The sequence below is a fragment of the Microtus pennsylvanicus genome, chromosome 12 (genome assembly GCF_037038515.1).
Source record: "Microtus pennsylvanicus isolate mMicPen1 chromosome 12, mMicPen1.hap1, whole genome shotgun sequence".
Lineage (NCBI taxonomy): Eukaryota > Metazoa > Chordata > Mammalia > Rodentia > Cricetidae > Microtus > Microtus pennsylvanicus.
Window position 1 is genome coordinate 89,230,057 of NC_134590.1, and position 27,424 is coordinate 89,257,480.

Here is a 27,424-nt window from a genome sequence, read left to right on the forward strand (position 1 = left end):
TTGGCCGTTCCGCTCCGCTCAAGGGCTGACTCCCGGAGCGGCCCAACCGGCGTCAGTTCTCGGACCTTCGCATCTGCGTCCAACCGCTAGGATGCCACGGCCCAACTCAAGGCAGCGCGATCCAAGCGCGGGCTTCCGTAGGCCACAGACCCTACGACCCCGGATGTTGATGTGCTGCGTGCCCCGGAAGCGGTGGCCCGAGGCCCTTGTGGGGGCGGAGGCGGCGTTGCCCAGCTCTCCGGAAGGAGACGTGGCGGCGGTTGGGTCTCCTACCCCGAGGACGCTTTGTGGTCCCGCCGCCGCCTCCTTCTCCTCCTCCTCCACCTGTTCTCCAACGGTAGAGGAGGTTGTGACGGCGGCTGGAGGACGCGGCGACGGAGGATGGAGGAAGGAGGCGGCGGCGTGCGTAGCATGGTCCCCGGAGGGCCGCTGTTGCTGGTCCTGTGCGGTCTCCTGGAGGCGTCCGGTGGCGGCCGGGCGCTGCCCCGGCTCAGCGACGACATCCCCTTCCGCGTCAACTGGCCCGGCACCGAGTTCTCTCTGGTCAGTGCCCTCGCTAGCCGCAGCCACTTCCCCTCTTTCCGGCACGAAGCATTCAGCCCAGTCCTCAGTTTTCCTAGCTTTCCTTTCCAGGTTGTTTTTTTTTTTTAATCTTCCCCAAGCCGAAGTGTCCCGTTCGTTATAATTCATTGATTCATTCAGCACACTGTGTGGATGTGCCCTCCATACTAAGAACTAGGAGATCCAGCGATCACTTCCCCTCCCTCCTTTAAATTCCTTTGCACGAGTCCTGGCTGCCCAACAGTCCCACTCTGTCGAGGAAGTCTTAGAAATACAACCATACCAGCCTACCCACACAGCCCTCCAGCAGACAGGAGCCCCGTCTCTGTTCATTCTGTCTCACCAATACACACTTAGAAACAAGCGTCTGTGGCTGTTTTCCCACCGAAGGCATTCGAGAGGGCTATTTGGCTTGGAAGACATTAGTGAACTTGTATGTGGAATACGACTGGCCGTGCAGAATACCTTAGATGTTTTAATGTATTCCGACTGCTCTTTAAAACCCTAGAAAGTGAAGTGGTTTTTTTTTAAAGGATCTTATTATCTTTTTATTAATCGTGTGTATTGTGTGAAAGGGATTCTGCGCACTTGAGTACGAGCGACCTGGGCCGGTGGTTGCCAGTGCTGGGAACTACACTCAGTTCTCTACTAGGAGTAATGCCCCTTCTTAATTGCTGCACCATCTCTCTAGCCCCTGAATGTGAGGTTTTATACGGTGCGGAATTATATGCATAGTTCTATGTATAAATAATCTCACGAGAGTGAAAATTCTGTTTGAGAGAATATAGTGTTGAAAAGTCTTATCCATATAGAGCTACTGCAGAATTTGTCTTAAAAGGTGATTTTGAGGGCTGAAAAGATAGCTCGGCAGTTACACACACTGCTTTTCCAGAGGCTCCAGGTTTGATTCCCAGCCCCAAACACGACCTCTCACAATATCTCCAGGGGATGCAGTGCCCTCGATCATCTATCCACTGCACGCATGTGTATAGCTGCACACATACACATATTTAAAGAGAAGAATAAAATCTTTATTTGAATTGTGCTCTTAACAATACCATAGTCTCATTTATCTCAGATTGAAACCCTAGCAAAATCAAAGGTTCTCTGTTTTGTTTTTTAATTACATTCCAATTCCTATGATGCCAAGACAATATGTACCAAGTTAGGCACCAAAAGTTTAGGTCAGTGGCAGAGCACCACAAAATTACTAAGTTATGTTACTACCATCACCACATCGCTTTCTATTTACCTTAGGTTTTACTTATGCTGTATTTTATACTCCATTTTTTTCTCTACCTTTCTGTTACATTCTGACCATATTCTTGAATTTAAGTAAACATTCCTCTGGAAAGTCAGGACTATTTTGTGTTAATGCCATGATCTACTGATAATTTTTTTTATTTTTATTTTCACTGATCTCCATTGTATATATTTATACAGTCTATACACTTGTATAAAATATTACAGGCCTGAGGAGATGTCGGCAAAATCTAAGGTGGACATACTTGAAGACTTGGGAGTTTTAGGCTATTTGTTTATTTTTCTTTTTGTTTAATATGAATTATTTTGAGAAAAATCCAGATACTTTCTCTGAATTTGGGAAAGAGACATATCCTTGTACAAAAGTAAGTTTTCAATAGTTGATCTTTGAAAGTTTTAAATAGTTCTGTAATCTTAACACTTCCCTTCCATGATTTATTTAATTAAAATAACTGCCCTCTTCACAGAGTTGCTAGTTATTTTTATGGGTCAATGGTTGGACAATTGTAAATAAGTCAGCATCTGTGTGAACTAAGATAAAGCCTTTTGTCTAACATTCAAAATTGGCAGACGCTGAATTAAAATATCTCAGTTTTTTTTTTCTTAAGCCTTAATTGCTTTTTTTCCTGTTGTTGAGGCAGGGTCTCATTGGCCTACGTTTTGAGGATATCCTCTGCCTTAGCTTCCCAAGACCTGGGATCAGATTATAGGCATGCACTACCATAACTGACTCTTCTAGTAATTTATACCTCTAAAATATCTCTAGATAAAAATGATTAAAATTATACTGGTAAAAACTAAATTATAGCTCATGATCCTTATAAATTACTCACTGGTCCAGCAAAGTTTTTACTATTGCATCCACTGTATTAATTCCAGTACTCTGGAGGCAGAAGTGGGCAGATCTCTAAGTTCGAGGCCAACTTGGTCTGCATAGCAAGTTCTGGGCCAAACACGGCTATGTAGTTAGACCCTTCCTTGAATAAATAAATAAATGAAGTCTTTGGATAAACTAAAAATAATTAAATTTCAAGCAGGATATAGTGGCACACTCCCCTAATCCTAATATTTGATAGGTAGAGACAAAAGGATCAGAAGTCCAAGGCTAGTTTAGTTCCTTGTCTATATAGCAAGCTTGAAGCTAGCTTGAGAACCTGATTCCAGAAAGTAAATACAGTTTGTCCCCACAACACTTAAGCTTCAAATATTTGATTACCTTATCACCTATAATGGCCTTGTTTAAGTGTCCTTGGCCCTTAAATAAATATATATATATATATATATATATATATATATATATATATATATACACACACACACACACAGTAATCTTTAGAATATATATTAATAAAGGTTGACTCAAATATGTTAAAACAGTAACAAGCATATACCTATGGAGCCAACCTGCTTGTTATCTGAGCTCTGCTCCAGGTAGCTAGATTAAATTGTTTAAGCTCTGACCCCAGAGTCCTTTTCTATAAAAATGAGTGTAATGCTTTATTGGAGGATGAATGAATTAATAAATGCAAAGTAATTACAAGAAGATACTTGGCTCTACATGCTGCATGTTCATATAGTCATCTTCTGTGTCTATGGATTCACTCAGTCTAGCATCAGGACTCTCAAGAGGAAGGATGGTAGCACATCCCTATAATCCCAACACTCAGGAGGCTGAGGCAGAAGGATTGCTGAGTTCAAAGGTACCCTAGCCTGCACAGTGAGTTCAGGCAAGACCAACACGCAGTATCTAGCAAAACCTTGGCAACAATTTAGGAGGCAAAGACAGGAAGATCTCTGAGTTCAAAGCTAGCCATGTCTATACAGCAAGTTCCACATAACTAGGGCTGCAGAAAGAGACCCTGGGGAAAAAATAAAACAGAGACAGATCCTGGGTTTCAAGCTGAAGATCAGAAAAGCAAAGCGGCCTGCCTCTGACTCTAACCTCAGACAGAAATGGGCCAACCTGCCTCTAGGAATCCTCAGACTGAGACTGATCTCCTGTCTGATATTCCTATCTAGTGCTGGAATTAAAGGCATGCACCACCACTGTCCAGCCTCTATGGCTAACTAGTGTGACTGTTGGGATTAAAGGTGTGTGCCTCCACTGTCTGGCCTATATGACTGAGTAGTGTGGCTGCTTTGCATTTTGATTCGGGCAAGCTTTACTTATTAAAAGACAAATACTGTACCACTCTCATTCCCTTTTATTTTATCTAAAATAAAAGGGAAGACTATACCTAATATAAGAAAAACTATGCAATGAGTACAGTAACTATATACAATATATAGAGGCAATAAATACATCAACAATGTCTAGTTCATTTGCATTTGACAAATTCAGAGAAAATGCTCCATATCATTCCTATATTGATGAGCCCAAAAGGTTGTACTTAATTCACTTTCTATTCTAATTTGCATTGTCAAATTATCTTTTAATGTCTCTCAACCTTTTACACTTTACACCTCTTCAGTGAGTTTCTTTTGAGTCTGGTAAACAAGGAAAACTATAACTATAAAGTCTTCAACTCGCTCAGAGATCTGAAAAGGAAATATTAACCGAGTAAGCAGGAAATGCAAGCAAATGACTTCCAAAATACTGTGAGGAATGGCAGAAACAGCTGACTGCCTGGACAGTCACCCGTAGTTCCTCTGCAACATTGGGGCATCCATCTTCAGCCTACAGGCCTAGAATATTGAACAGACTATGCTGTGACACAGAATATTCTAAGAAGCCTTAGCCCCACAATGTTTGTGTCCTTGTCAATTAGGACAACATACTGCCAGCAGTCGAGGCAGGGCAATTTCTTCCCAGTGGCTTATTTTTACCATAAACTCCATGTGGAGTTTCATTGATATCCATTATCTCCTTTGAAGTAGATTGGTGTTACCAGGAGCAGGCATGTCTCATGGTCAAAAAAAAAAAATAATAACCCATGCTATTAGAACATTTAAAATGCCATATTCTGTAAACCTCTGAAGTGGTTGAAGACATCCTGTCTATTTAAAGTGTGACCTTGAGAACATACCTAACATCACTACAAGTTTAATTGTACTAGGTGACCAATTACTTACCTGCATTTCCTTATTGTCCTAAACAGTTGATAATAATAACTTTCAAGAACTAGAAATTTGTATTACGTTGTTAAATGAGCTGCATAGGTACAATACTTTGAAACAAGACTAGAAATGTATGTACAGTGTGTTCCAACAAGATTAATATCAAATTTGTTTCAATATACAGAATTTGTATACAATATATAAAAGTTCAATCCAATGTAAAAATATTTAAAATAATTAGTAATTTCTTTTTAAAAGTAGATTCAATTCAACCTTTTTATCTTATATCTGTATCCCCTTTTTATTTTTCAAAACAAGAACTCTGACTCTAATCTCTATTGTTCAGCTTTACTCCTCACTGTAACCAATAAAAACTTGTAACTAACTCTCCTAAAAAATAATAAATATCCATAGCCCATTGAACAACCAAAAACCACCAACCCCACCTATTGGGAATTTGGGCATTGTATTCTCTTTTTTTTTTTATTAAATCTTTTTGTAATTGAGAAAATGAGAAAAAAAAAACAAGTTTCCACCTCCTCCCAGCCTCCCATTTCCCTCACCCTTCTCCCCCTTCTCCCACCCTTCTCCCCCTCCCCCCACTCCTTTCCCCCTCCCTCTCCAGTCCAAAGAGCAGTCAGGGTTCCCTGCCCTGTGGTAAGTCCTAGGTCCTCCCCCCTCCGTCCATGTCTAGGAAGGTGAACATCCAAACTGGCTAGGCTCCCACAAAGCCAGCACATCACGTAGGATCAAAACCCCTTGCCATTGTCCTTGGCGTCTCATCAGCTCTCATTGTTCGCCATGTTCAGAGAGTCCAGTTTTATCCCATGCTTTTTCAGTCACAGTCCAGCTGGCCTTGGTGAGCTCCCAATAGATCAGCTCCACTGTCTCAGTGGGTGGGTGCACCCCTCGTGGTCCCGATTTCTTTGCTCATGTTCTCCCTTCTTCTGCTCCTCATTGGGACCTTGGGAGCTCAGTCCAGTGCTCCAGTGTGGGTCTCTGTCTCTATCTCCATCCATCACCAGATGAAGGTTCTGGGCATTGTATTCTTAAATGTACATCCTGCTGTCTGGGGGCCATGATATTTTTATGGAATCCTAAATGGAATCCTAAAAAGAAAAATTTGGGTTAATTGTCAAGCCCTGGGAGAGGTAGCTGTGTCATTTTTGTTCAGTCTCAGCATAATGGGAAAGTGTAGGGCTTGTCTCAAGTCCTGGATAAAGTAGTCTGTGAGGCTGGATCATCTCGGCTAGCCACCTCAAAATTGTTCTGAGCAGTTTGTAGTCCAAAACCGGTCTTTACATGATATTTTTCATGGTAGTGTTATAGTTATGGAGGAATTGTTGTGAGGCTCCATCCTTCTTTTGGGAACTTCAAAGGTCACTTTTAGGTGTGCTCATGGTTCACTGCAGAAAACTGATAGAGACTCAAGTCTGAATTCATCTACAGAAAGGTAGATGAAACCTTTTTCTAGAATTAGTACTCTATATGACCATTAATATGACAAAAACTGTTAGCTGTTTCTGTGGGTTTCCCCACATGGTCTTGGCCCGTTTGCTCGTAATATTCTTCCTGCCTCTATGGCTGGACTCCAGGAATCCGACCCAGTGCTTAGCTATGGATCTCTGCTTCCATCAGTTATAGGATTAAAGTTCTATGATGACAGTTAAGGTAGCCATAGATCTGATTACAGGGGAAGAGCAGTTCAGGCACTCTCTCCACTATTGCTCACATTCTTAGATGGGGTCCTCCTTGTGGATTCCTGGGAATTTTCCTAGTGCCTGGTTTCTCCCTAACCCAATTATGGCTCCCTCTTTCAAGGTATCTCTTTCCTTGCTCTCCCTCTCTGTCCTTCCCACAACTCTACTTTCCTGATCCCTCATATTTGCCTCCCCACCCCCTTACCACCCTCCCGTATCCCCTACATTACCACTTTAGTAAAGAGATCTTGTCTACTTCCCCTTCCCAGGGGAAGTGGAGGATCCATATATGTCTGTCTTTGGGTCTTCCTTGTTTCATGGCTTCTTTAGGGTTATGGATTATAGACTGGTTATCCTTGCTTCATTCCTAATATCCACATATGTGTGAGTACATACCGTGTTTGTCTTTCTGCATCTGGGTTACCCCACTCAGGATGATTTTTTCTAGTTCCATCTATTTTCCTGCAGATTGCAAGATGTCATTGGTTTTTTGCTGATGAGTAAGTACTCCATTGTGTAAATGTACCACATTTCCTTTATCCAGCCTTAGGTTGAGAGGCACCTAGGTTGCTTCTAGGTTCTGGCTATTACAAATAACACTGTTATAAACATAGCTGAGCAAATGTCCTTGAGGTATGAATGTGCATCCTTTGGGTATATGCCCAAGAGTGGTATTGCTGAGTTTTGAGGTAGACTGATTCCCAGTTTTCTGAGACGCCACCATACTGTTTTCCAAAGTGGCTGTACAAGTTCGAACTCCCACCAACAATGGAGAAGTGTTCCCCTTACTCCAAATCCTCTTGAGCACAAGCTATCATTGATGTTTTTGATCTTAACCATTCTGACAGGTATAAGGTGTATTTCAGAGTTGTTGGGATTTGCATTTTCCTGATGGCTGAGGATGTTGAGCAGTTCCTTAAGTGACTTTTAGCCATTTGAGATTCCTCTGTTGATAATTCTCTGTTTAGATCTGTACCCCATTTTTAATTGGATTATTTGATATTTTAATGTCTAGTTTCTTGGGTTCTTTGTATATGTTGGAGATCAGCCCTCTGTCTGATGTGGGGTTAGTGAAGATTTTTGTCCATTGTGTAGGATGTCGTTTGTCTTATTGACTGTGTCTTTTGCCTTGCAGAAGCTTCTCAGTTCCATTTATTAATTGTTAATCTCAGTGTCTGAATGACCAGTGCCATATTCAGGAATTGGTCTCCTGTGCCAATGGATTCAAGGCTACTTCCCAGTTTCTTTTCTATGAGGTTCAGTGTAGCTAGATTTATGTTTAGGTCTTTGATTTATTTGGAATTGAGTTTTGTACATGGGCATAGATATGGATCTATTTGCATTCTTCTACATGTTGACATCTAGTTATGCCAGCACCATTTGTTGAGTTGCTTTAGTTTTTCCATTGGATAATTTTAGCTTCTTTGTCAAAATCAGGTATGTGGATTAATATCCGGGTCTTTGATTTGATCCCTTTGATCCACGTATCTGTCTTTATGCCTCTAGACAGCAAAAATACTCAAGAAAATACTGCCAAACTGAATCCAAGAACACATCAGAAAAAATCATCCACCATGATCAAGTAGACTTCATCCCAGAGATGTAGGTATTGTTCAACATATGAAAATTCATCACTGTAATCCACCATATAAACAAATTGAAAGAAAATAAAACACTTGATTGACTCATTAGATGCTGAATAAGCCTTTGATAAAATCTAACACCCCTTCATGATAAAGATCTTAGAGAAATCAGGGATACAAGGAACATACCTAAACATAATAAAGGCAATGTGTAGCAAGCCAACAGCCAACATCAAACTAAATGGAGAGAAAACCAAAGTGATTCCACAAAAATCAGGAACAAAATAATGCTGTCTACTCTGTCCATATTACTTAATTTAGTACTCAGTATTCAGAGTTCTAGCTAGAGCAATAAGACAACAAAAGGAGGTCAAGGGGATACAAATTGGAAATGAAGAAGTCAAACTTTGGCTATTTGCAGATGATATGATAATTTACATAAGTGACCTGAAAAATTCTACCAGGAACTCCTACAGGTGATAAACACCTTCAGTAATTTGGTAGGATACAAGATTAACTCAAAAATATCAGTGATCTCCTGTATACAGATGATAAATGGGCTGAGAAAGAAATCAGAGAAGCATCATCCTTCAAAATAGCCGCAAACAACATGAAATATCTTGGGGTAACTAGCCAAGCAACTGAAAGACCTGTATGACAAGAACTTTAAGTCTTTAAAGAAAGAAATTCAAGAAGATATCAGAAAATGGAAAGATCTCCTAAGCTTATGGATAGGTAAAATCAACATAGTAAAAGGGAAATTTTACAAAAAGCAGTCTACAAATTCAATGCAATCTACATCAAAATCTTAGCACAATTCTTCACAGACCTTGAAAGAACAATGCTCAACTTCATATGAAAAAACAAAAAACCCAGGATAGCCAAAACAATCCTGTACAATAAAGGAACTTCCGGACACATCACCATCCCTGACTTCAAGCACTACTATAGACCTGTATTGAAAACAGATTGGTATTGGCACAAAAACAGACAGGTGGACCAATAGAATCTATTTGATCTTTCTATAACTGCCTGTCCTGTAGGATTGTGTGGTATACCTATAATGTGCTTTATATTATAATAATCAAAAAACTGTTTTATTTTCTTAGAGACATATGTTAGAGCTTTGTCTGTCTTTATTTGTACAGATATACCCACGATGGTCATAACTTCTGGCAATTGTGTGATTATCCAATCAGATTTTTCCAAGCTCAAAGCATTTTCCCATTGAAACCTGAATAGTATCAATGGTATGGTGTACATATTTTAGTTTTCCAAATTTTACAAAATGGAACACATCCATCTGCCAGATTTCATTCTTTGAAGTACCCTTTGGGTTACTTCGTGCAAGTAGTGGTGTTTGGTTGTATAAAGAACAAGTAGGAACATTTTCTTATAATTTTCTTGGCTTGTTGCCACGTGATGGAAAAGTCTTTTTAGAAACTTTTGCTATTGTCACGATGTTTCTTTTTTGAAATTCTGAGGCCTTCAGCACATTTCCAATCAATAATTAATCAGTTTCTACATTGCTTTGTGCTACAGGACCTGTTGGACCTGTATGGGGTCAGCTGTGTGTTATGTATATGGGATGATTCCTATTCCTGATTGTATCTTGTAACTGAATAAATAATAAAGTATCATCTGGTATAAATTCAATGGTTTCAGTATGCAAAATAACTCTGCATATTGTCAGTCAGCAACTATTTGTTGCTGACTCAAATATATATGTTGAGAGGTTTCCTTAAAATCCCTTAGTACCATAAGAATAGCATATGATTCTGACTTTTCGAAAGAGTACAGGTTTTTTAATTATGACCTGGTGGTTCTCTGTATTTCTTCCCTGTCTGTTGTTATGTTCCCCTTTCCATTTCTGATTTTGTTAATTTGGATCTTCTCTCTCTGCCTTTTGGTTAGTTTGGATAAAGGTTTATCTATTTTGTTGATTTTTCTCAAAGAACCAACTCTGTTTCATTTATTCTTTGTATTGTTTTCATTTTGTTGATTTCAGCTCTCAATTTGATTATTTTCTGCTGTCTAGTTCTCTTAGGTAGCAGAGGCAGGCACATCTCTGAGTTCAAGGCCAGCCTGGTCAACAGAGCTAGTTCCAGGACAGCTAGGGCTAATAACACAGAGAAACCCTGTCTTTAAAAATGAATACAAAAACAAAACAAAACAGATCTTCCATTGAAAAAATAAATTGATTTGAGGAACCTTTGTTCTAACTAGTACTGAATTTATTCAATGTAATGCACTTTAACTGAAAAAAATGTAATTTTTATTCTGTTTCTAGCCTACAACTGGAGTTTTGTATAAAGAAGATAATTATGTCATCATGACAACTCCAGATAAAGAAAAATACAAATGTATACTTCCTCTTGTGACGAGTGGGGATGAGGTATGTTTTTTATACATACATTGCTGATTCCTTTCACCAAATATATGTATTTTACAACCCTATAGTCATGTACCTTAAAATCAAGTAACAAGATTCTCAATAACCTTATAGCATAAATATATTAATCCCTTATTCTGTTTTCTTTGATTTGGGGCTTCATTTTGGAAAAAATTAACAGCCTGCTAGTTGTGGTGGTTCAAATCTATAATCTCAACACTCAGGAGACTGAGGCAAAAGGATTGTCATGAGTTTAAAGATAGCCTGTCTTACATTGTGAGACCTTGTCTAAAATTACAGAAATGGAGGGGATTAATTATTAATGTTTTGAATAAAAAGCTAACTCTGTATTTGTTTTCCTTTATACAAATGATAGTTTTCAAGCACAATATATTATTTCAATGTAAACATAGTGTTTTCATATTTCTTATATAAATAATTCTCTAGGTACCTTATGTTTTCTCAGTACCTTAGCTCATGCCCTTTTCTCTCTCCTAAAATGCCCTAACTGCCTCTTATCCATCCTTCAAGGCAATGACTTCTTTCAAGATGAAACAGGAGAGGCAGCATGGTAAAATGGAAAGGACAGCAGCCTAGGAGCCAGGAGGCTGAGGTAGAGGCTACAGTTAGCTGTGGGTCCCTGGGCAGACTTGAAACTCAGTTCCCCCACTCAATGAATTTAGCCGTTTCTCGTAGTCTGTAAAGTGGAACAGTAAAGTCAGTGCTTTTCTTAAGTTTTATTAAGTTAAAATCTATGCAAGGCAGCTGTTCCATACTGCTCTAAAACCCTTAGAAACAAAATGTACCCACACAACCACACCAGTGGTTCAAGTCTGAAGTATTAAAATATGTAGGAAACTGAAAACACCTTTCCACCACAGAACCATTCTAAAACTTCCATAGTTAGAATTTGGGGGGGATATAGGCAATCAAAAATTCTGAAATAAGTTTACAAAGATTGTCTAGAAAACTTATACTTAAAAACCTTTTTTTAAAAAAGAATGAATACTATGGAAGATTATTCTATGGCTTCATATTTTATACTTCAGTTCATTTGAAAGAAGTGACATACCATAGGATCTTATTAAAGATGTTGACTTATTTTCTCTTTTATTTCCAAGCATTTGTGACTTAACCAATGAATTAATAACCAAACAGCAGAGTTGGATGAAGTTTCAAAAAAAAAAATGTATGTTAAACTCTAGTTTTTTTTAGGAAGAAGAAAAGGATTACAAAGGCCCCAATCCAAGAGAGCTTTTGGAACCACTATTTAAACAGAGCAGTTGCTCCTACAGAGTACGTATTTTATGTACATTTTAAAGTAAGTGTCTAGTAGCCAGTAGAGCCTTAAAATGGCTTTTCATCTTGCTGTATTATGGTATGGTACATTTTAAGTTAGGTACAAATCTTGCTGCTTGCTAGTATGATCTTCATTTAAATTCTTATACGTGCAGTAGATAGTACACTGATATCAAAGTGTCAGGCACTAGAAAACTGGATGTTTTTAGTTCAAAGGCAAGTTTTCTTACATGATAGAATCATAAAATGCTAATTGCTATTTTTAAGCTATGTAGAAAAGAAGCCAGATAGTTATTACACATGCAGACACATTATAGCTCTATTTAAACCACATAATCTTCATACAGAGCCAATTATTAGAATCCAAATACACTTCAGAAGTTTTGCCATTTTGTGTGGCATGATTATAAGTGTCACTTCATAAAAATTTATTCCGGATTTGAGGGAGAATCTGCCCATCTGCTAAAAATTTCAAGTAAAATTCAATTGATTATATGACTTTTGTGTCTTTAAAAACGTATATCTTTCTTAGATTGAATCTTACTGGACGTATGAAGTATGTCATGGGAAACATATTCGACAATACCATGAAGAAAAAGAAACTGGTCAAGTATGTTTTCCTTGAAATTCATAATGATATAGTTTTTAAGTTGTAGCTAAAGAAATATGTTTGTAAAATACTGTATTTTTTTTTAATGTAGAAAGTAAATATTCATGAATACTATCTTGGGAATATGTTGGCTAAGAATCTGCTGTCTGAAAAAGGTTAGTCTCTAAAAGTGATGATAGTACTACTGGGTTTTGGTTTAACATTTAAGTTCTAATTGAAGTTTAAATCCAGGCATGGTGGCACAAGACTGTGAGCCTAGCATTTTGGTGGTAGAAGCAGTAGGATCAGGGATTCAATGCCATTCTCTTTACATAGTAAGGCCTACTTAGGCAACATGAAATGACTCCAGAAAAGAAAAAGAAAGATAGGGAAAAAGAAATTTCCCTGAATATTATCTTTTGTGTGCATTATTACTATTACAGCTATTTCTTTAATGTATGGACATGTGTCACTGCATGCACGAAAGAGTCAGAGGAAACTGCTGGGAATTGCTTCTCTCCTCTCTCCTTGTCATTCCCAGGAATCACACTTGGGTCTTTCATAGACACTCATTTTGCAAACACTAACTTTCAAATAGAAGGGCAGGCCTGAGAAGAGGGAGTTTAAACACCTAGCACATGAGACCCTGGCTCCAGTACCCAGCAACTCCCACCTAAAAAAGCAGAGAGATAAAAACCTTGTTTTGTCTTCTTTAGAAAGAAGTTTAAAGTTAAGTTAAAGCTGATTAATATGTATCATATAGATGTAATGTTTATTTTGTATGTTCACCTTTTTCTTGCATTGCTTCCACAGAACGAGAAGAAGAAAAAGAAAAGTTAAATGAGGCAAGTGATGTATTAATTTTTCATACTTTATTGTTAAGTATGACTTAAGTGACAGAAGCTAGACATATGTTCTTGGTATAATGCCTCAAAGAAGTGAATCAAATAAACTTCACAGTTTATGACAGCTGGTTTTTCTGTGACGGAGTCAGAGAGACACCATGTAGCTGCCAAAGGAGAAGGATGCCTACTAGTAGTAGGCCACAGTCTTGTAGCGATACAGAGATGAATAAAAATGGGTTAATTTAAGATGTAAGAGTTAGTTAATAAGAAGCCTGAGCTAATAGTCCAAGTAGTGCTGTAATTAATATGTTTTCTGTGTGATTATTTGGGGCTGAGAAGTTGGGAAATGAACAAGCACTCTCTGCCTATAATTGCCAATTGAGCATGATGATAGTTTACACCTTTAATTCTAGCATTCAGGAGTCAAAAACAGACAAATCTCTGTGAGCCTGCTCTACATACCTAGTTCTAGGCCATCTGGGCTATATACACAAGTGAGACCCTGTCTCAGAAAATAAATAATGCTGTGATCCTTCTATTTACTTTTAAAATAATACATAAATAAACTGTCAGCTGATCCTGCTGGCACAGGGCTGTCATCCCAACTTCTTGGGAGACTGAGACAGGAGAATCACAAATTCAAGGACTTTCTGGCCCAACTGCCTTCCACATGGTAGGAGAGAACTAGATCCTGAAAGCTGTTCTCTGACTTCACACACACAGAGAGCACATGTGCCATGTATGCAAATACATAGAAGTAATGTCAAAAAATTAACAAGGAAGAGTGAAGCTATAGCCCACTAGTAGAACACTGTCTAGCATGTACAACACCCTAAACTCAATCTCCACTACTAAAAGAATAATAATATTAATTACTTACTTGTCTGGGAAACGCTGTGATACCAATCCATCACTTCAGTGCATAGCATTGGTGCTTTCTATGTAGCATTACAAACAGTGGTAATAACATTTTTAGTGCTTGTTCCTCTTCTATGAATGTAACAGATAAATTGCATGTGTAAATAGCAAGCTACCTGCCTATATGGGCTTTAAAAATAGAGGCTAAGAGTAGAAACTATCTTTTATCTCTGTGCAGTGCAAAGCTGCCATACATATACATGTTGTAGGTACTTAATATATGTCCATCAAATGATGACTCAGAATAGTATTATGTAAAAGGAGCAATTCCTGTACTTCAAAAAATGCCTCTGCTTTCTTTCTTTTCTTCCTTTTTACTATTTGCTCTACTTGGAAATCAGCCTTAAAACTTAAAGAATCTAAATTATGGACAACATTCTCTGCGAGGTTAGAGAAGAAAGAGCTAAGCAGACCAGTATAGTAAATATTTTTGTTAGTTTAATTTATTTCTTTAACACTCTTGACAATAACTCATATCAATCCTGTGTTTGTACTCCTCACTTAAATGTACATTGACTTAATATTTTAATTTTAGCATCAAATACTTTATTCTGTATACTATCCCTAAATGCACATCTGCTCACAAACTTAAGAATAAGAACATTAATGCTGACTTAAAAGAAAGTACAGACATTTTCATCTTCTGTTTAAAAAAAAAAGGAGTTTTCTTTCAGAATAAATACTTCCCCCATCCTCAAACCCACCTCAAATTTCTAATAAAAAAAAATCTGCCTACACTTTTTTTTTAAGATCCCTACTAAAAATATTGAAGGTCAGATGACACCGTACTATCCTGTGGGAATGGGCAATGGTACACCTTGTAGTCTGAAACAGAACCGACCCAGATCAAGCACTGTGATGTACATATGCCATCCTGAATCTAAGCATGAAATCCTTTCAGTGGCTGAAGTTACCACTTGTGAATATGAAGTTGTCATTTTGACACCACTCTTGTGCAGTCATCCTAAATACAGGTACGACGTTCATTCAGTATTCTAAACATACAGCGCACATGTGCTTTAAAGCATTCACGTTTAGCCTTAATGCCTTTTTTCCTTCTGAATAGGTTCAGAGCCTCTCCTGTGAATGATATATTCTGCCAATCACTGCCAGGATCTCCCTTTAAACCTCTCACACTAAGACAGTTGGAGCAACAAGAAGAGATATTAAGGGTGCCATTTAAGAGAAATAAAGAGGTATGAGGGTTAACTAATTATAGTTTCTCAGTGCTTCCTTTTCCATGTTTCAGAACCTGTATCATTGTGTTATTTCTGTAGCATAATAATGGCAATTTATTTTATTGACTTCAAATTTTTAATTCTAATTATTTGAATAATTTCAATTCTTTTTCTTGCACTTTTAACAATTATACTTTTCAGAAATTGTAACATTCTCATACAATTACATAATTTCTAAAAAATTTTATATACATGTATTTTACTTGTATGCATATATGTGAATGCCTACATGTATATACATGTGCAATGTGTGTACCTGGTAGCTATGGAAGCCAAAAGAGAGTCTGATCCCCTGGAAACTGGAGTTACAATTGTAAGCTGCCATGTGAGTTGTGGAAACCAAACCCAGGTCCTCTGCAACAGTAGCAGGTGTTTTCATTGCTGATCTGTCTCTCCAATGTCACACATAATATTTTCTAAGTTTAACATCCTATTAAATTTCTAAGTAGTTGTTCCAATTAAGCTTTAAAAAAAAAAGCCACCCTAGCTCCAGCTCTTAGCATTTTACACTTCAGCCTGTTGTTCTCCTTTAACCCTCTCTGTGTGCTTCCTGTTGATGCACTGCCTTCCCCTTCATCTGTCTGTTGGGCTTGGCCACATATGGTTTGTTCAGTTATATCGCACTCATCATTTTTTCAGTTTTTTAGAACCCTTATCTTCCCCACTGTTTTTGTTTGTTTTGTTTTGCTTTTTAATTTTGAGACAAGGTGTTTCTGTAACCCTGGCTACCCTGGAACTCAGTATGTAGACCTAAGTGGCTCGAACTCAGAGATCTGCCTCCCGTGTGCAAGGATTAAAATCATGTTCCGTTGCGCCACATTTTCCCACTGCTTTTAAAGTACTGTGCTTACAGCAAGAATAGTCACAGTGTACAAAACAAACTATTCTCTATCCAGTTGACCCAAAAAAAGAAACCTAAGTGTTGTTTTGTTTGTTTGTTTGTTTGTTTGTTTGTTTTTTGAGGCATGGTCTCACTTTGTAGCTTTAGGTAGCCTGAGTGGCGCTCTCTCGCACTCTCTCTCTCTCCTTCTCCCTCTCTCTCTACCCCCATGTGCAAGTGCACACCTTTGCTCAGTACCTACAAGACAACATCCAGACCTCTTAGCTATAGTTTTCCAGCATAAAAAAATACTTGATCTCTTTAGTTTTAAATATTACAGCCCTACATATTTCCCCTGATGAGTCTTTTCTTCAAATCCTTATGCATATATGCACACAAACACAGAGCATATACTTAAGTCACATCACAAATTTTTCATGTTTCTTGGCTGACTCAACAGTGTTCTCTTGGTAAAATATCCACATTGCAGTTCTTTGTCAAAGTCAGCTTCATCTACCCCTTGTTTTATGAGTCTTTAGTTCTGGGTGCCCTTATTACTTTGTATTTACTCTAGTAAATTACAAGTTCCTCCAGAGCAACAACCAGATTGAGCTATATTTGAGTAATTGTAACTGCTGATCCTATTTATTCCCAACCAGCTCCTTTTCACCCTGCTTGTTACCTTAGCTTTACCCTTAATGACTTCTACAAAATTAGATGTAAGGATGGAAAACATAGTTAAGAATCGAAGTGCTTACCAAAAGGAAAACAAGAAGCAGACGAGAAGTGGACATTTTCCTTATGTGTGCCAGAGGATTATCATATTTGTTACTTGAGGCTGAAACTAACATTTGTCTTGACTCTTCTCTATTATCACAAAGTCCACTTTCTTAAAACCTTAACATTAAGTGGAAAATTTTCTGTTAACGTAATAACCAGTTGTAACTATAAAACATGTCATAAAAGCTCATAAACACATCTGGTTAACTTCAGGAAGAATTGCCATCTACAAAAGAAGAGAGATTTCCAGCCATCCACAAACCTATTGCTGTTGGCTCTCAGCCAATGCTCACTGTTGGAACAACCCATATATCCAAGCTGACAGATGACCAGCTCATAAAGGAGTTCCTTAGTGGCTCTTACTGCTTTCATGGGGTAAGAAAGTGAAACTATAGCTTAAGTATTTATCTTACAACCTTGTGTGTGGCAGTTACCTAACCATAGTCATTGGAAGAACTGAACAAAACTGTCTACAGAGAAATGCAGGATCCGTCCATCTCCAATGGATATTGTCTTTCTGTAGTCCCGTCCCCCACATATCTACAATCTAATCCACACCCATTATATTCTCTTTATTCATTAAAGCTTGACTTCCTATGACCATTATGTATGAGTTGATTCTTAGATGGACATCAGTGATTTCTTTCTCACATTTTACTTATGCAACAGCCACAATTCAAACTTGGCCTAAACTTAAAAGGTAATGTTTTGCTTCTTGCTGTTAAAGCCAGTGTAAATACACTCAAAGGTGAAAATTTTGTCTTAGGTGTCTTCTGAAAGAGTTAATTCTAGAGTTAATTTGTTTTCCTTTTAGTGAATTTTTATTGTTGTTTTTTTTCTGTAATTTTGGAGACAAGGACTCAACATATAGCCCTGGATGGCCTGAAACTCACTGTATAGACCAGGCTGTCATGTTTTGTTTTTGTTATACTATTGATTTTATAAAAATTATATATTTTCCCACTATCAAGTAGTGTTGTTACAGCAGTCTTCCTTCTCTCTGAATAACTTCTGTTTCTTTCCTTTAGGGTGTTGGTTGGTGGAAATATGAATTCTGCTATGGCAAACATGTACATCAATATCATGAGGTATAGCATAGCATTTATGTTGTTCTACCCCTGAATAGATCTGGGTTGTTTATTTGTTTTGCAGTGCTCAAATCCAGGGCCTCGTGAATATATCAAGTGCTCTTAAATTGAACTGCATCAGCAGCCTTGGATTAAAGTCTTTAAAGTCTGTGACAGACTGGTGATTTGGCTCAGCCAGGGGGTGGTGGTGCATGCCTTTAATTCCTCCCCCAGCTCAATCATCCCATTCCTTCATGTTCTTATCCCCTATTCCCTCTCTTCTACTGCCACCCTCCCTGCCCCCCAAGTGTACCCAGGAAATCTCAACTCTTTCCCCTTCCTAGGGTGATCCATGCATCCCTCTTAGGGTCGTCCTTGTTATTCAAACTGGATAACTTAAAATGAAAAGAAAGTACATTTTACATTTCTAGAGGTTAAATCTGACAAGGGCCTTCTGGCTGCTTTGTCTAATGACACAAACCAAGAGGAAGAAAGACTGAGAGAGATTAGGAGCTATAAAGATGATTTGGTGATTAAGAGCAATAACTGCTCTTCCAAAGGGTTCGATTCCCAGCACCACATGGTCACTTACAATCATCTGTAACTAGTCCCAGAAAATCCAACATCCTGTTCTGGTCACATGGGCTTCAGGCATGAATGTGGTGCACAGGCATACATATAGGCAAGATGCCCATACACATACAATTAATGAATAAATTGATTTTTTTAAGATAGAAAGGATGGGAGCTTTAACAACCTCTTATAAAGATACAGTTCTCTAGACTTACATATCCTCCCTTAGGTTCTACTTCCCCACATTGTAATTCTAGGAATTAGGTTTACAACACATGCTTTGGGAGGATGGATTCAAGGCAAGCAGAGATAAGGTTGAGAAGCACAGCAGTAGTGCTAGGGCTGTAGCTTGATGTAAAGCACTGTTCCAGTATGCTCAGGTCCTGGTTTGGTATCTCTCTCAAAACAGCGTAGTATGTGTGTGGTGTATAAAATAGGTATGATCAATTAAATTTTTGGTTGAGGTATTGACAGTGAACGTATTAGAGAACAATCCAAAGAGAAAGGGTCTGGCAGAATGGTTGAGCACATGACAGAACTTTCTGCGGAAGTCTGAAGACTGAGTTTGAGCCCCAGATCCTGTGGTGGAAGGAAAAAACCAGCTTCCAAGAGTTGTTCTCTCCTGCCTCCACAGCACTGCAAATGCATGTGCCTTCAGTTATGTATATACCCTGCACGCATACAATGATGATAAATAATTTTTAAAAGAAGGATCTAAAGAAAAGCATCCCCAGGAAGGAATCGATACGACAGAGAGATAGGAAAGGGAAACGATACTGATTACCAAGTTACTCCATCTGGAGCTAGGCTAACTAGAAATGACATTTTTCAGAGAATCAGAATAAAGATCATTTCGATTTGTTTCCTGAGTTTGACTGACATCATCGCATCATTATCCAGTGAATGGATGAAGGCGGGACTGGGGCTTACAGTTGTCTCTCTTTGCTCCTGTCAAACATGCATTACCACAAACACCATCAGTCTCAAATAGCCGCTCATCTGGTGAAGGAATCCGATGTCAAGCCTGATACCCTAAGCATGTCTACTCACATGCCCACACACAGAAAGGGGAATGTAATTTTAAAATTTAGTATTTTTCTAAATACTAGGACAAAGACAATGGGAAAACCTCTGTGGTTGTGGGGACATGGAACCAAGAAGAGCATGTTGAATGGGCTAAGAAAAACACAGCTAGAGCATATCATCTTCAAGACGACGGCACCCAGACAGTCAGGTAAAGACTATTTGCCTTTAATACTCAAAATATTGATAAATTAAAAATTTGAATATATATAGCAGGGCAAGGTACTGAATGTCTTTAATCTCAGCACATGGGAGGTAAAGGTAGGCAGATCTTTGAGTATGAGACCAGCCTGGTCTACAGTGTGAGTTCCAGGACAGTAAGTGCTACGTTAGTAAGACCCTCTCTCTCAAAAAAATAAATAAATAAAATAAACACACAGGTGACATTTTGGATCAGTGATCCCTTTCCTTTGGGGAAAGAAACAGCCCAGGACCAAGATCATAGTAATGAGCTGCACGTCATGCTGCATATTTTCATTTCCAGCCAGGGCTATGCAGAGAGACCTTCCTTGTCTCTAAAAATAAAACACCAGCCCACAGTCTTGGAGTCAGGCAACCTGGGTTCAAATTCTGGCTGGATCTTCACTAGTAATATTTTGGGCAAATTATATAATTTTTAAGCCTTACTTGTCTAATAGTATATCTCAATAAGGTCATGAGGACATTTAAGTAAAATAACCTAGCCTAGTAATAACATTCACTAACCTGCCTGCTGCCTTCAACAGTGATAGCTGTGTAAGACTGCCATGATAGGGATGGAGAGGTGTGTAGATGGAACAGTGGGCCCAGGTAGTCAGTTGTCTCTGTCATTTGTTGTACATTTTGGAAGTTTCTCGTTTGTACTTCCTGGTTGCTCAAGTAATATTACTTCCCTTCTCAGATCTTTGATGGAGTTGAAGATTAGAAAATTGTAGTTACCCTCTACATTATTTAGACTCCTTGAAATAGAATGCTTAGTAGAACTTTTGTTGTATGTTTCTTGCTTAATATTGTTTGTTGTTCGTAATTTTATATTTGGTATCTGTTCCTACTGTATATAGTTGTATTGGGTTTGGTTCGATCTTGTTTAGACAAAGGGGGAGATGATGAGGAACGCAGCCCGCAGCTCCTTACTACAGAGGTGCCTTGGGTTAAGAACACTGGCTGTTCTACCAGAGGATGTGGGTTCAATTCCCAGCACCCACATGGAGACTTACTAGTCCCATGGGATCTGATGCCCTCTTTGGGTGTGCAGATGTACATGCAGGCAAAACACCCAAATACATACATAAATAAATACTAAAAATAAGCAAAAACAATCAAAACACTTCAAGGGGGCTGGAGAGATGGCTCAGTGGTTAAGAGCACTGGCTGCTCTTTCAGAGATTCTGAGTTCAGTTCCCAATAACCACATGGTGGCTCCCAACCGTCTGTAGTGGGATCTCATGTCCTCTTCTGTCATGAAGGTATACATTCAGATAGAGCACTCATACGTAAAATACATAAGTCTTTTTTAAAAATGTTTAAAAAAGGGCTGGAGAGATGGCTCAGAGGTTAAGAGCATTGCCTGCTCTTCCAAAGGTCCTGAGTTCAATTCCCAGCAACCACATAGTGGCTCACAACCATCTGTAATGAGGTCTGGTGCCCTCATCTGGCCTGCAGGCATACACACAGACAGAATATTGTATACATAATAAATAAATAAATATTAAAAAAAAATGTTTAAAAAAATAAAGATTGGCAGTGGTGTTAATGACAATGACTTAATTCTTTTTGTGTGGTTTTGTTTTTATTTTGTGTATATGGGTGTTTGCCTGCATGTATGCGTGTGTGCACCATATGCATGCATGTCATCCACAGAGGCCAGAGGAAGGGATCAGATTCCCTGGAACCGGAGTCACAGATGTTTGTGAGCTGCCACATGGATGCTGGGAATTGAGCCAGGTCCTCTGGGAGAACAGTGAATGCTTCCAGCCACTGAGCCATCTCTCCAGCCCCAGCTTTATTCTTTTGTATAGTGATAGAAATTGAGTCCAGGCCTTCATGATTAACCAGCATCTCTGCTAGGCAAGTGCTCTAATGCTGAGCTACCTCGCACTTCAAATAATTACTTGATTCAGTTAGAACTAGGGTGTGGGTATGTTTTATTACTACCAGAAGTAAGTTAACCTTACTACCCAAGAATAACTAACTTCATCTTGTAATCCCTTATTCAATAAATTTAAAAGATTAATTCTTGTTCATTCTCAAATGTTAAATACTGTTTCTTCCTGGAAGAGATAATATTGAGAAATTACTTTCAAAATACGCCAACTTTTCAGGCTGATCAGACTCAAATTTAGGAAAATTCAAATAGAGATATTTAAGAGTTGAGTGTGCTAGACATTATTTTAGGCTTATGTTTCCTGAAAAAAAATATAGCTTTTAGCATCATGTGTTCAACATTGTAGCCTAGAATAGTGTGGCTAGAAAAGAAAAAGCTTTTCTTTGAATATTACTCACTTTGAAAGTTATACTTTGGCAGAAGCTTGCTTTTTTGTCCCATATACATAATAGTGTTTAATGGGAACAGCTTGATGGAAAACAGAAAGGAATAATTGCTAAGTAAATAATATACTGGGCTGGGAAAATGGCTAACTTTAAAACTGTATTACTGGGCTGGAGAGGTGGCTCAGTGGTTGAGAGCACTGGCTGTTCTTCCAGAGGTCCAGAGTTCAATTCCCAGCACCCACATGGTAGCTTACAACCATCTGTAATGAGATCTGGTGCCCTCTTCTGGTCTGTGGGCATGCATGCAGACAGGACACTGTACACATAATAAATAAAACTTAAAAAAAAAAAGTATTACTTTGTTTTGTTTGTTTCTCTGGATGCTTGGTTGAGATAGAATCTTACTGTTAGCCCTGCTGACCTCAGGCTCATAGCTGTCCTGCACCCTTATCCTCCCAAGAGCTGGTATTAGAAGTGTTTGAGCCACCACACCAACCTCAGAAACTTGAATCTGACCCATATGTAATATGGACAGCATTAAGAAAGACAGTACAAAGTTTCTTTAATTTGTATTTTTAGTATAGAATCTGACTCTGTGGTGTGAACCTCCAAATATTAGGAATATTTCCTAATACGAGCTCCCTGAGGACGCAAAAATTCCCAATCAAGTCAAATCAAAACAAGCCAAATTAAAAAATATCCAGGTTTAATGGGAGATCTGCGTTCTCGGGTGGCCCTGAGGGGAAACCGGGAAGCCTCAGGAACGCGACCAGGGAGGAAAAAGAAAGACCATGTGTTCTTCTTTTGGGGGATCATTTAAGTACCCTGGGGAAAAGTGGTCCTGACCCCTCCCTGGGGGTGGGGTCAGGACCAGGCCTGGGGGCTGGGATAGATGCCAGGGACTGGGACCTACACTCCCAACCTAACACTACCCATTACAGCTATTCTAATTAGTAAGGCTGTAATAAAGCTTGTGTGTTTCTCCAACTCAGGATGGTGTCACATTTTTATGGAAATGGAGATATTTGTGATATAACTGACAAACCCAGACAGGTGACTGTAAAACTAAAGTAAGTTGAATCCTTTTATCTACTTTTCATTGACAGAAGTTTTACAATAAGATGTAATAACTAAATTATTCAATTGTGTTAAGTTAAATTATTCTGGGTCCACTTAAAGATTTATAATACCTTAATAAGATAACAAAGTACTATTTTTTATGACATAGGCAATACCTTAAAGTGCTCTGTATTTTAGGTGTAAAGAATCTGATTCTCCTCATGCTGTTACTGTATATATGCTCGAGCCTCACTCCTGCCAGTATATTCTTGGGGTAAGTAAAATGAAAACCATCAAGAATTCACTTAGGGACTAAGTGGGAGAGCACTTGTCTAGAGTGTGGGAGGTCCTGGATTCAATCCCAGTACCACTAAATGAAAATATTTAAATTTTGAACATAATTGACTTTTTTGTGTTAAAGCTACAAAGGCATTTAATAGACATGTTTTTCTTTTGAGGTATAATTTACTCAGTTGGTAGAGTGTTTGCCTAGCATGTGTGAAGTCCTGTGTTCAATTCCTAGCACTGTATAAAACCAAGTAGGCGTGAAAGATCACCTGTAATCCTAGCGTTTAAGAGGTGGAGGCAGGACGATAAGTTGTTCTTATCATCAACTACATAAGGAGGTCAAGGCAGCTTAGCACACATGAGATCATGTCTCAGAGCACAGATCTTAAATGCTGAGTTTGATGATATTTAACCATTTTAAATAGCCTTGTAACTATCACCTAAAATAAGGTCTGTCACAACAGGGAATTCTCTCATACCCCATCGCCAAAGGATACCTCTTTCTAGTTTCTGATACTATAGATTAGGTGTACTTCATTCGGGATTCCACATGAATGGAGATCCCGTGTGTGCCTGGCTGAGTGTTGAATATGTCAGTACTTCATTCTCTTAGCAATGGCAGATTACATTCTTCTTACACTATACTTCGCATGCTTAATCAGTTCTTCTGCAGATGGGCATTTGGTTTGTTTTTCTTTCTTTTCTTTATTTATGATGAATAAGGCTACTATGAACTGTTTTCACAAGTCTTTCTCTGGTTATGTGTTTTCATTCATTAAGGATAAATACTTGTGAGTGAAATTTCTAAGTCATATGAGATACATTCTACCAATTGATTCACCAAAATGCTAGTGCCATGTTAATCTACGTACAGTGCATGAGAGTCTAGTTACTCCATCTCCTCACTAGCTTTATTTCCAGTCTTCTTTGATAGCCATTGTAGTGTGTTCAGTTTACATTCCTCATACAAAGAATGGTACTCAACACCTTTTTATGACGTTATTGACGTTCATATACTTTTGTGAAGCCTTACATCTAACCAGACTTTAATTAAAAAAAAGTTATTCTGATACATATTCAAATGGTTAAGAAGACTTTCTTCAGTACTGTTTTTATCTGTACCAAGACTTAAAAGGAAGGGCATTTGATCAAAATACATTGTATGCATAAATGAAATTCAAGATAAATTGTTGCGGTAGCAGAAACAGGTAAAGCTCAAGTCTAAGTACAGAAGAGACAGCTCAGGATCAGTAGCCAACAGGCCAAGAGAAAGGAGTTAGTAGAAAATCACAAAGAGACTAAGCAGCCAGAGTGATGAGAAATTGAGTGTGGAGGTTCTCTTGGTACAAATGGACTAGGCAGGCCAGAGACAGGGCCCACGGCATAGTCAGAGGTTCAGAGGGGCCTGACTGCTGGTGAAGGAATAGAATCGTTATCAAGCTCTTACCCAGTTTTGCAGTTGTTACTTATCTTTTCATGGCTTGATTCTAGGAATTCAAAAATATTTTAGGTACAAGCTCTTTGTAATGTACACACCTTTTTCATACTCTGTGGCAGATTCACCTTTTAAAATGTGTTCTTATAAACAAAACTGTATTATTCTGTTATGCTCAGTTTTTTGTTTTTTTCTTTTATGGGTACTGTGTTGTGTGTGTGTGTGTGTGTGTGTGTGTGTGTGTGTGTGTGTGTGTGTGTCCTAAGAAGTTTTTGCTACCTCAGAGTCATGAAAATACCCTCTTAGATTTTTTTCTAAATACTCTATAATACTAACTTTGATTATGTTCTAAGTGTCCTTATTTTCTGTTCTTGTCCTCTGAACTATATATAGCTTCTAGGACTTGTGGGTTCATACAAATTTTAGAAAAATTTTGGCCATTATCTTCACAAAGATTTTTTTCTGCCCTATTCCTTTTTTCTTCTGTTTCTGAAATTCTTATTTATTTATTTTGGTTTTTGTTTTTAGAAAAAGGGTTTCTATGTGTTGCCTTGGTTGTACTGGAACTAAGTCTGTAGACCAGGCTGTCCTCGAACTCACAAAGATACACCTGTCTCTGCCTCCCAAGTGCTTGGATTGAAGGTGTGCACCACCACTGCCTGGCCTAAAATTCTAATTAAACATTGTTTCAGAATCTCAGAAACTTCCTTTGATTACCCTTCTCCGCTAGCCTACCCCGTGTGTAAATGCGGCTCATTTCTGCTAACTTTCACCAGTTTCACTAAGCACTTCTTCTTTATGTCCGGTTTGTCCATCTGTGAAACACTTACCATCTCTTTCTATTCCATTGAATCGTTAGGGTTCTGTTTCTCTACTTGAATTTTACCTGGTCACATGTTGTCTCCTGTTTTTCCTGGTATGTGTCTGGGCTTTGCTTTGTTTTTCACAGTTGTCAGGACAGCTGACTCATCTTTAAGGTAGTGTTTTCTCTGTCTTTTAAATAGAGCTGCTTATTTTGCCATAATGTTTTTCTGTTCTAGTCAGGAAAACTCCGACTACAAACTCCATACATTTCCCCATCCTTTCTACCTTGTCTCCATTGGCATATTTACTTAGAAAGAAAAACATATTTTCTTTACCTATCTCATATTTTATATGAATGATTAAAAATAGTTTTGCAGTTATCTTTATTAATGCCAGGCATCATGGAACCTACTATAACCCAACACTCAAGATTACCAAGTGTTCAAGGCTAGCATAATCCTATCTCAAAAAAAAAAAGCCTAATTTGTAGGGGAAATGTTGGGTGGTTTATCCAAATCAAGAACTTACATATTATTATATTCATTGAGGAGAAGATATGTTAGTTTCTAATGTCATTGCTTTTGTTCTTCAGGTTGAATCCCCAGTAATCTGTAAAATCCTGGATACAGCTGATGAAAATGGACTTCTTTCTCTCCCAAACTAAATTAAAATTGAAGGAAAGAAAGGTGATTGAAAGTCACCACTTCCTCCTGACCAGGTCTCATTGTGGAGTCTCATCATTGCACCCTGTCTGTGGTATCACATGGAAGGACTGGCGACCTGCTGTGAAATACATGTGTATATAAGAGGTTACTGATAAACTTGTAAGGCAGACGCTGTCTCACTTCATTTATTTTGGTGTTATATGAACCGATTTCGTTTTGACTTTGCTTGGATAATGTGATTTCAAGATCAGTTTAGAGTCTATCCTATTCGGTGTCATAATCTTGTACTTGTTGAAGTACTTTTAAATAATATACTTATTGTATAAATTACAGCATATATAATGAGCTAATGAAGTAAAGATAATGAAGAGAGAAGTTGCTAGGAAAGTGTTTCTATGAGAGGCTATGTAAAATGTGTAAAATTCTAGTGCCTGGAAGCCTATCAGCAAATATTTCGGTGGCAGCTGCTCTATGTCGGGTACTGAACTCGTAGTGGGAACAGAGCAGAGCCTCACAGATGACCCGACACCACTATTATCTCTAGAAACTCTTTTCTTAGGACAGCTTGCTCCTCCTCCTTAACTTTTATGATTCTTTCTTGTGAGTTTATTACCAGCGTATGTGTCTAGTGCTGACGGTTGGTATCTTCCCTAAATTAGAACGGCTCATTCCAGAACTCACTGTGCTGGCTCTCTGTGTACCTGCCTGCTGTATATTATAAATCTTACTCATGGATAGTTTACAACACAATATTTATTTCAGAAAGAATAAAATGTTCATAAGCAGCCTTTTCATTTAGCCAATGACAGGTTATTCAGTTTCTTTTCTCCTTTCTCCTTTGCATATATTTTGTACATACTAATCTGAACAAGGACAGAAAAGTAGCCATAAGGGTCTGGGGAGAGGGGAGCTCAGTGATAGAGCACATTAGCATGT

The 27,424-nt window shown here is 38.4% G+C and overlaps 2 protein-coding genes across 15 annotated transcripts in view; one reads left to right on the plus strand and one right to left on the minus strand.

Moving 5' to 3' along the window:
* The window catches only part of Asb3 (ankyrin repeat and SOCS box containing 3), a 391,624-nt gene extending 391,409 nt beyond the window's left edge, over window positions 1–215 (minus strand). For all 13 annotated transcript variants that reach the window (XR_012907205.1, XR_012907206.1, XR_012907204.1 and 10 more), the window contains exon 1: window positions 1–215. The gene's annotated coding sequence lies outside the window, so the exon portion shown is untranslated.
* Window positions 197–27,291, plus strand: Erlec1 (endoplasmic reticulum lectin 1). Of its 2 annotated transcripts, XM_075942498.1 has the most exons (14): window positions 197–543; window positions 10,455–10,559; window positions 11,772–11,852; window positions 12,388–12,465; window positions 12,557–12,620; window positions 13,258–13,289; window positions 14,958–15,181; window positions 15,274–15,403; window positions 17,259–17,420; window positions 18,074–18,133; window positions 19,795–19,919; window positions 23,230–23,307; window positions 23,495–23,570; window positions 26,416–27,291. In XM_075942498.1, exons 1-14 carry the CDS (start codon window positions 382–384, stop codon window positions 26,485–26,487), a joined length of 1,449 nt encoding a protein of 482 aa, XP_075798613.1. In that variant the 5' UTR covers window positions 197–381; the 3' UTR covers window positions 26,488–27,291. The 2 variants fall into 2 exon arrangements, with proteins under 2 accessions (XP_075798613.1, XP_075798614.1); XM_075942499.1 differs by lacking the exon at window positions 23,230–23,307.
* The last annotated feature ends 133 nt before the right edge of the window (window positions 27,292–27,424 follow it).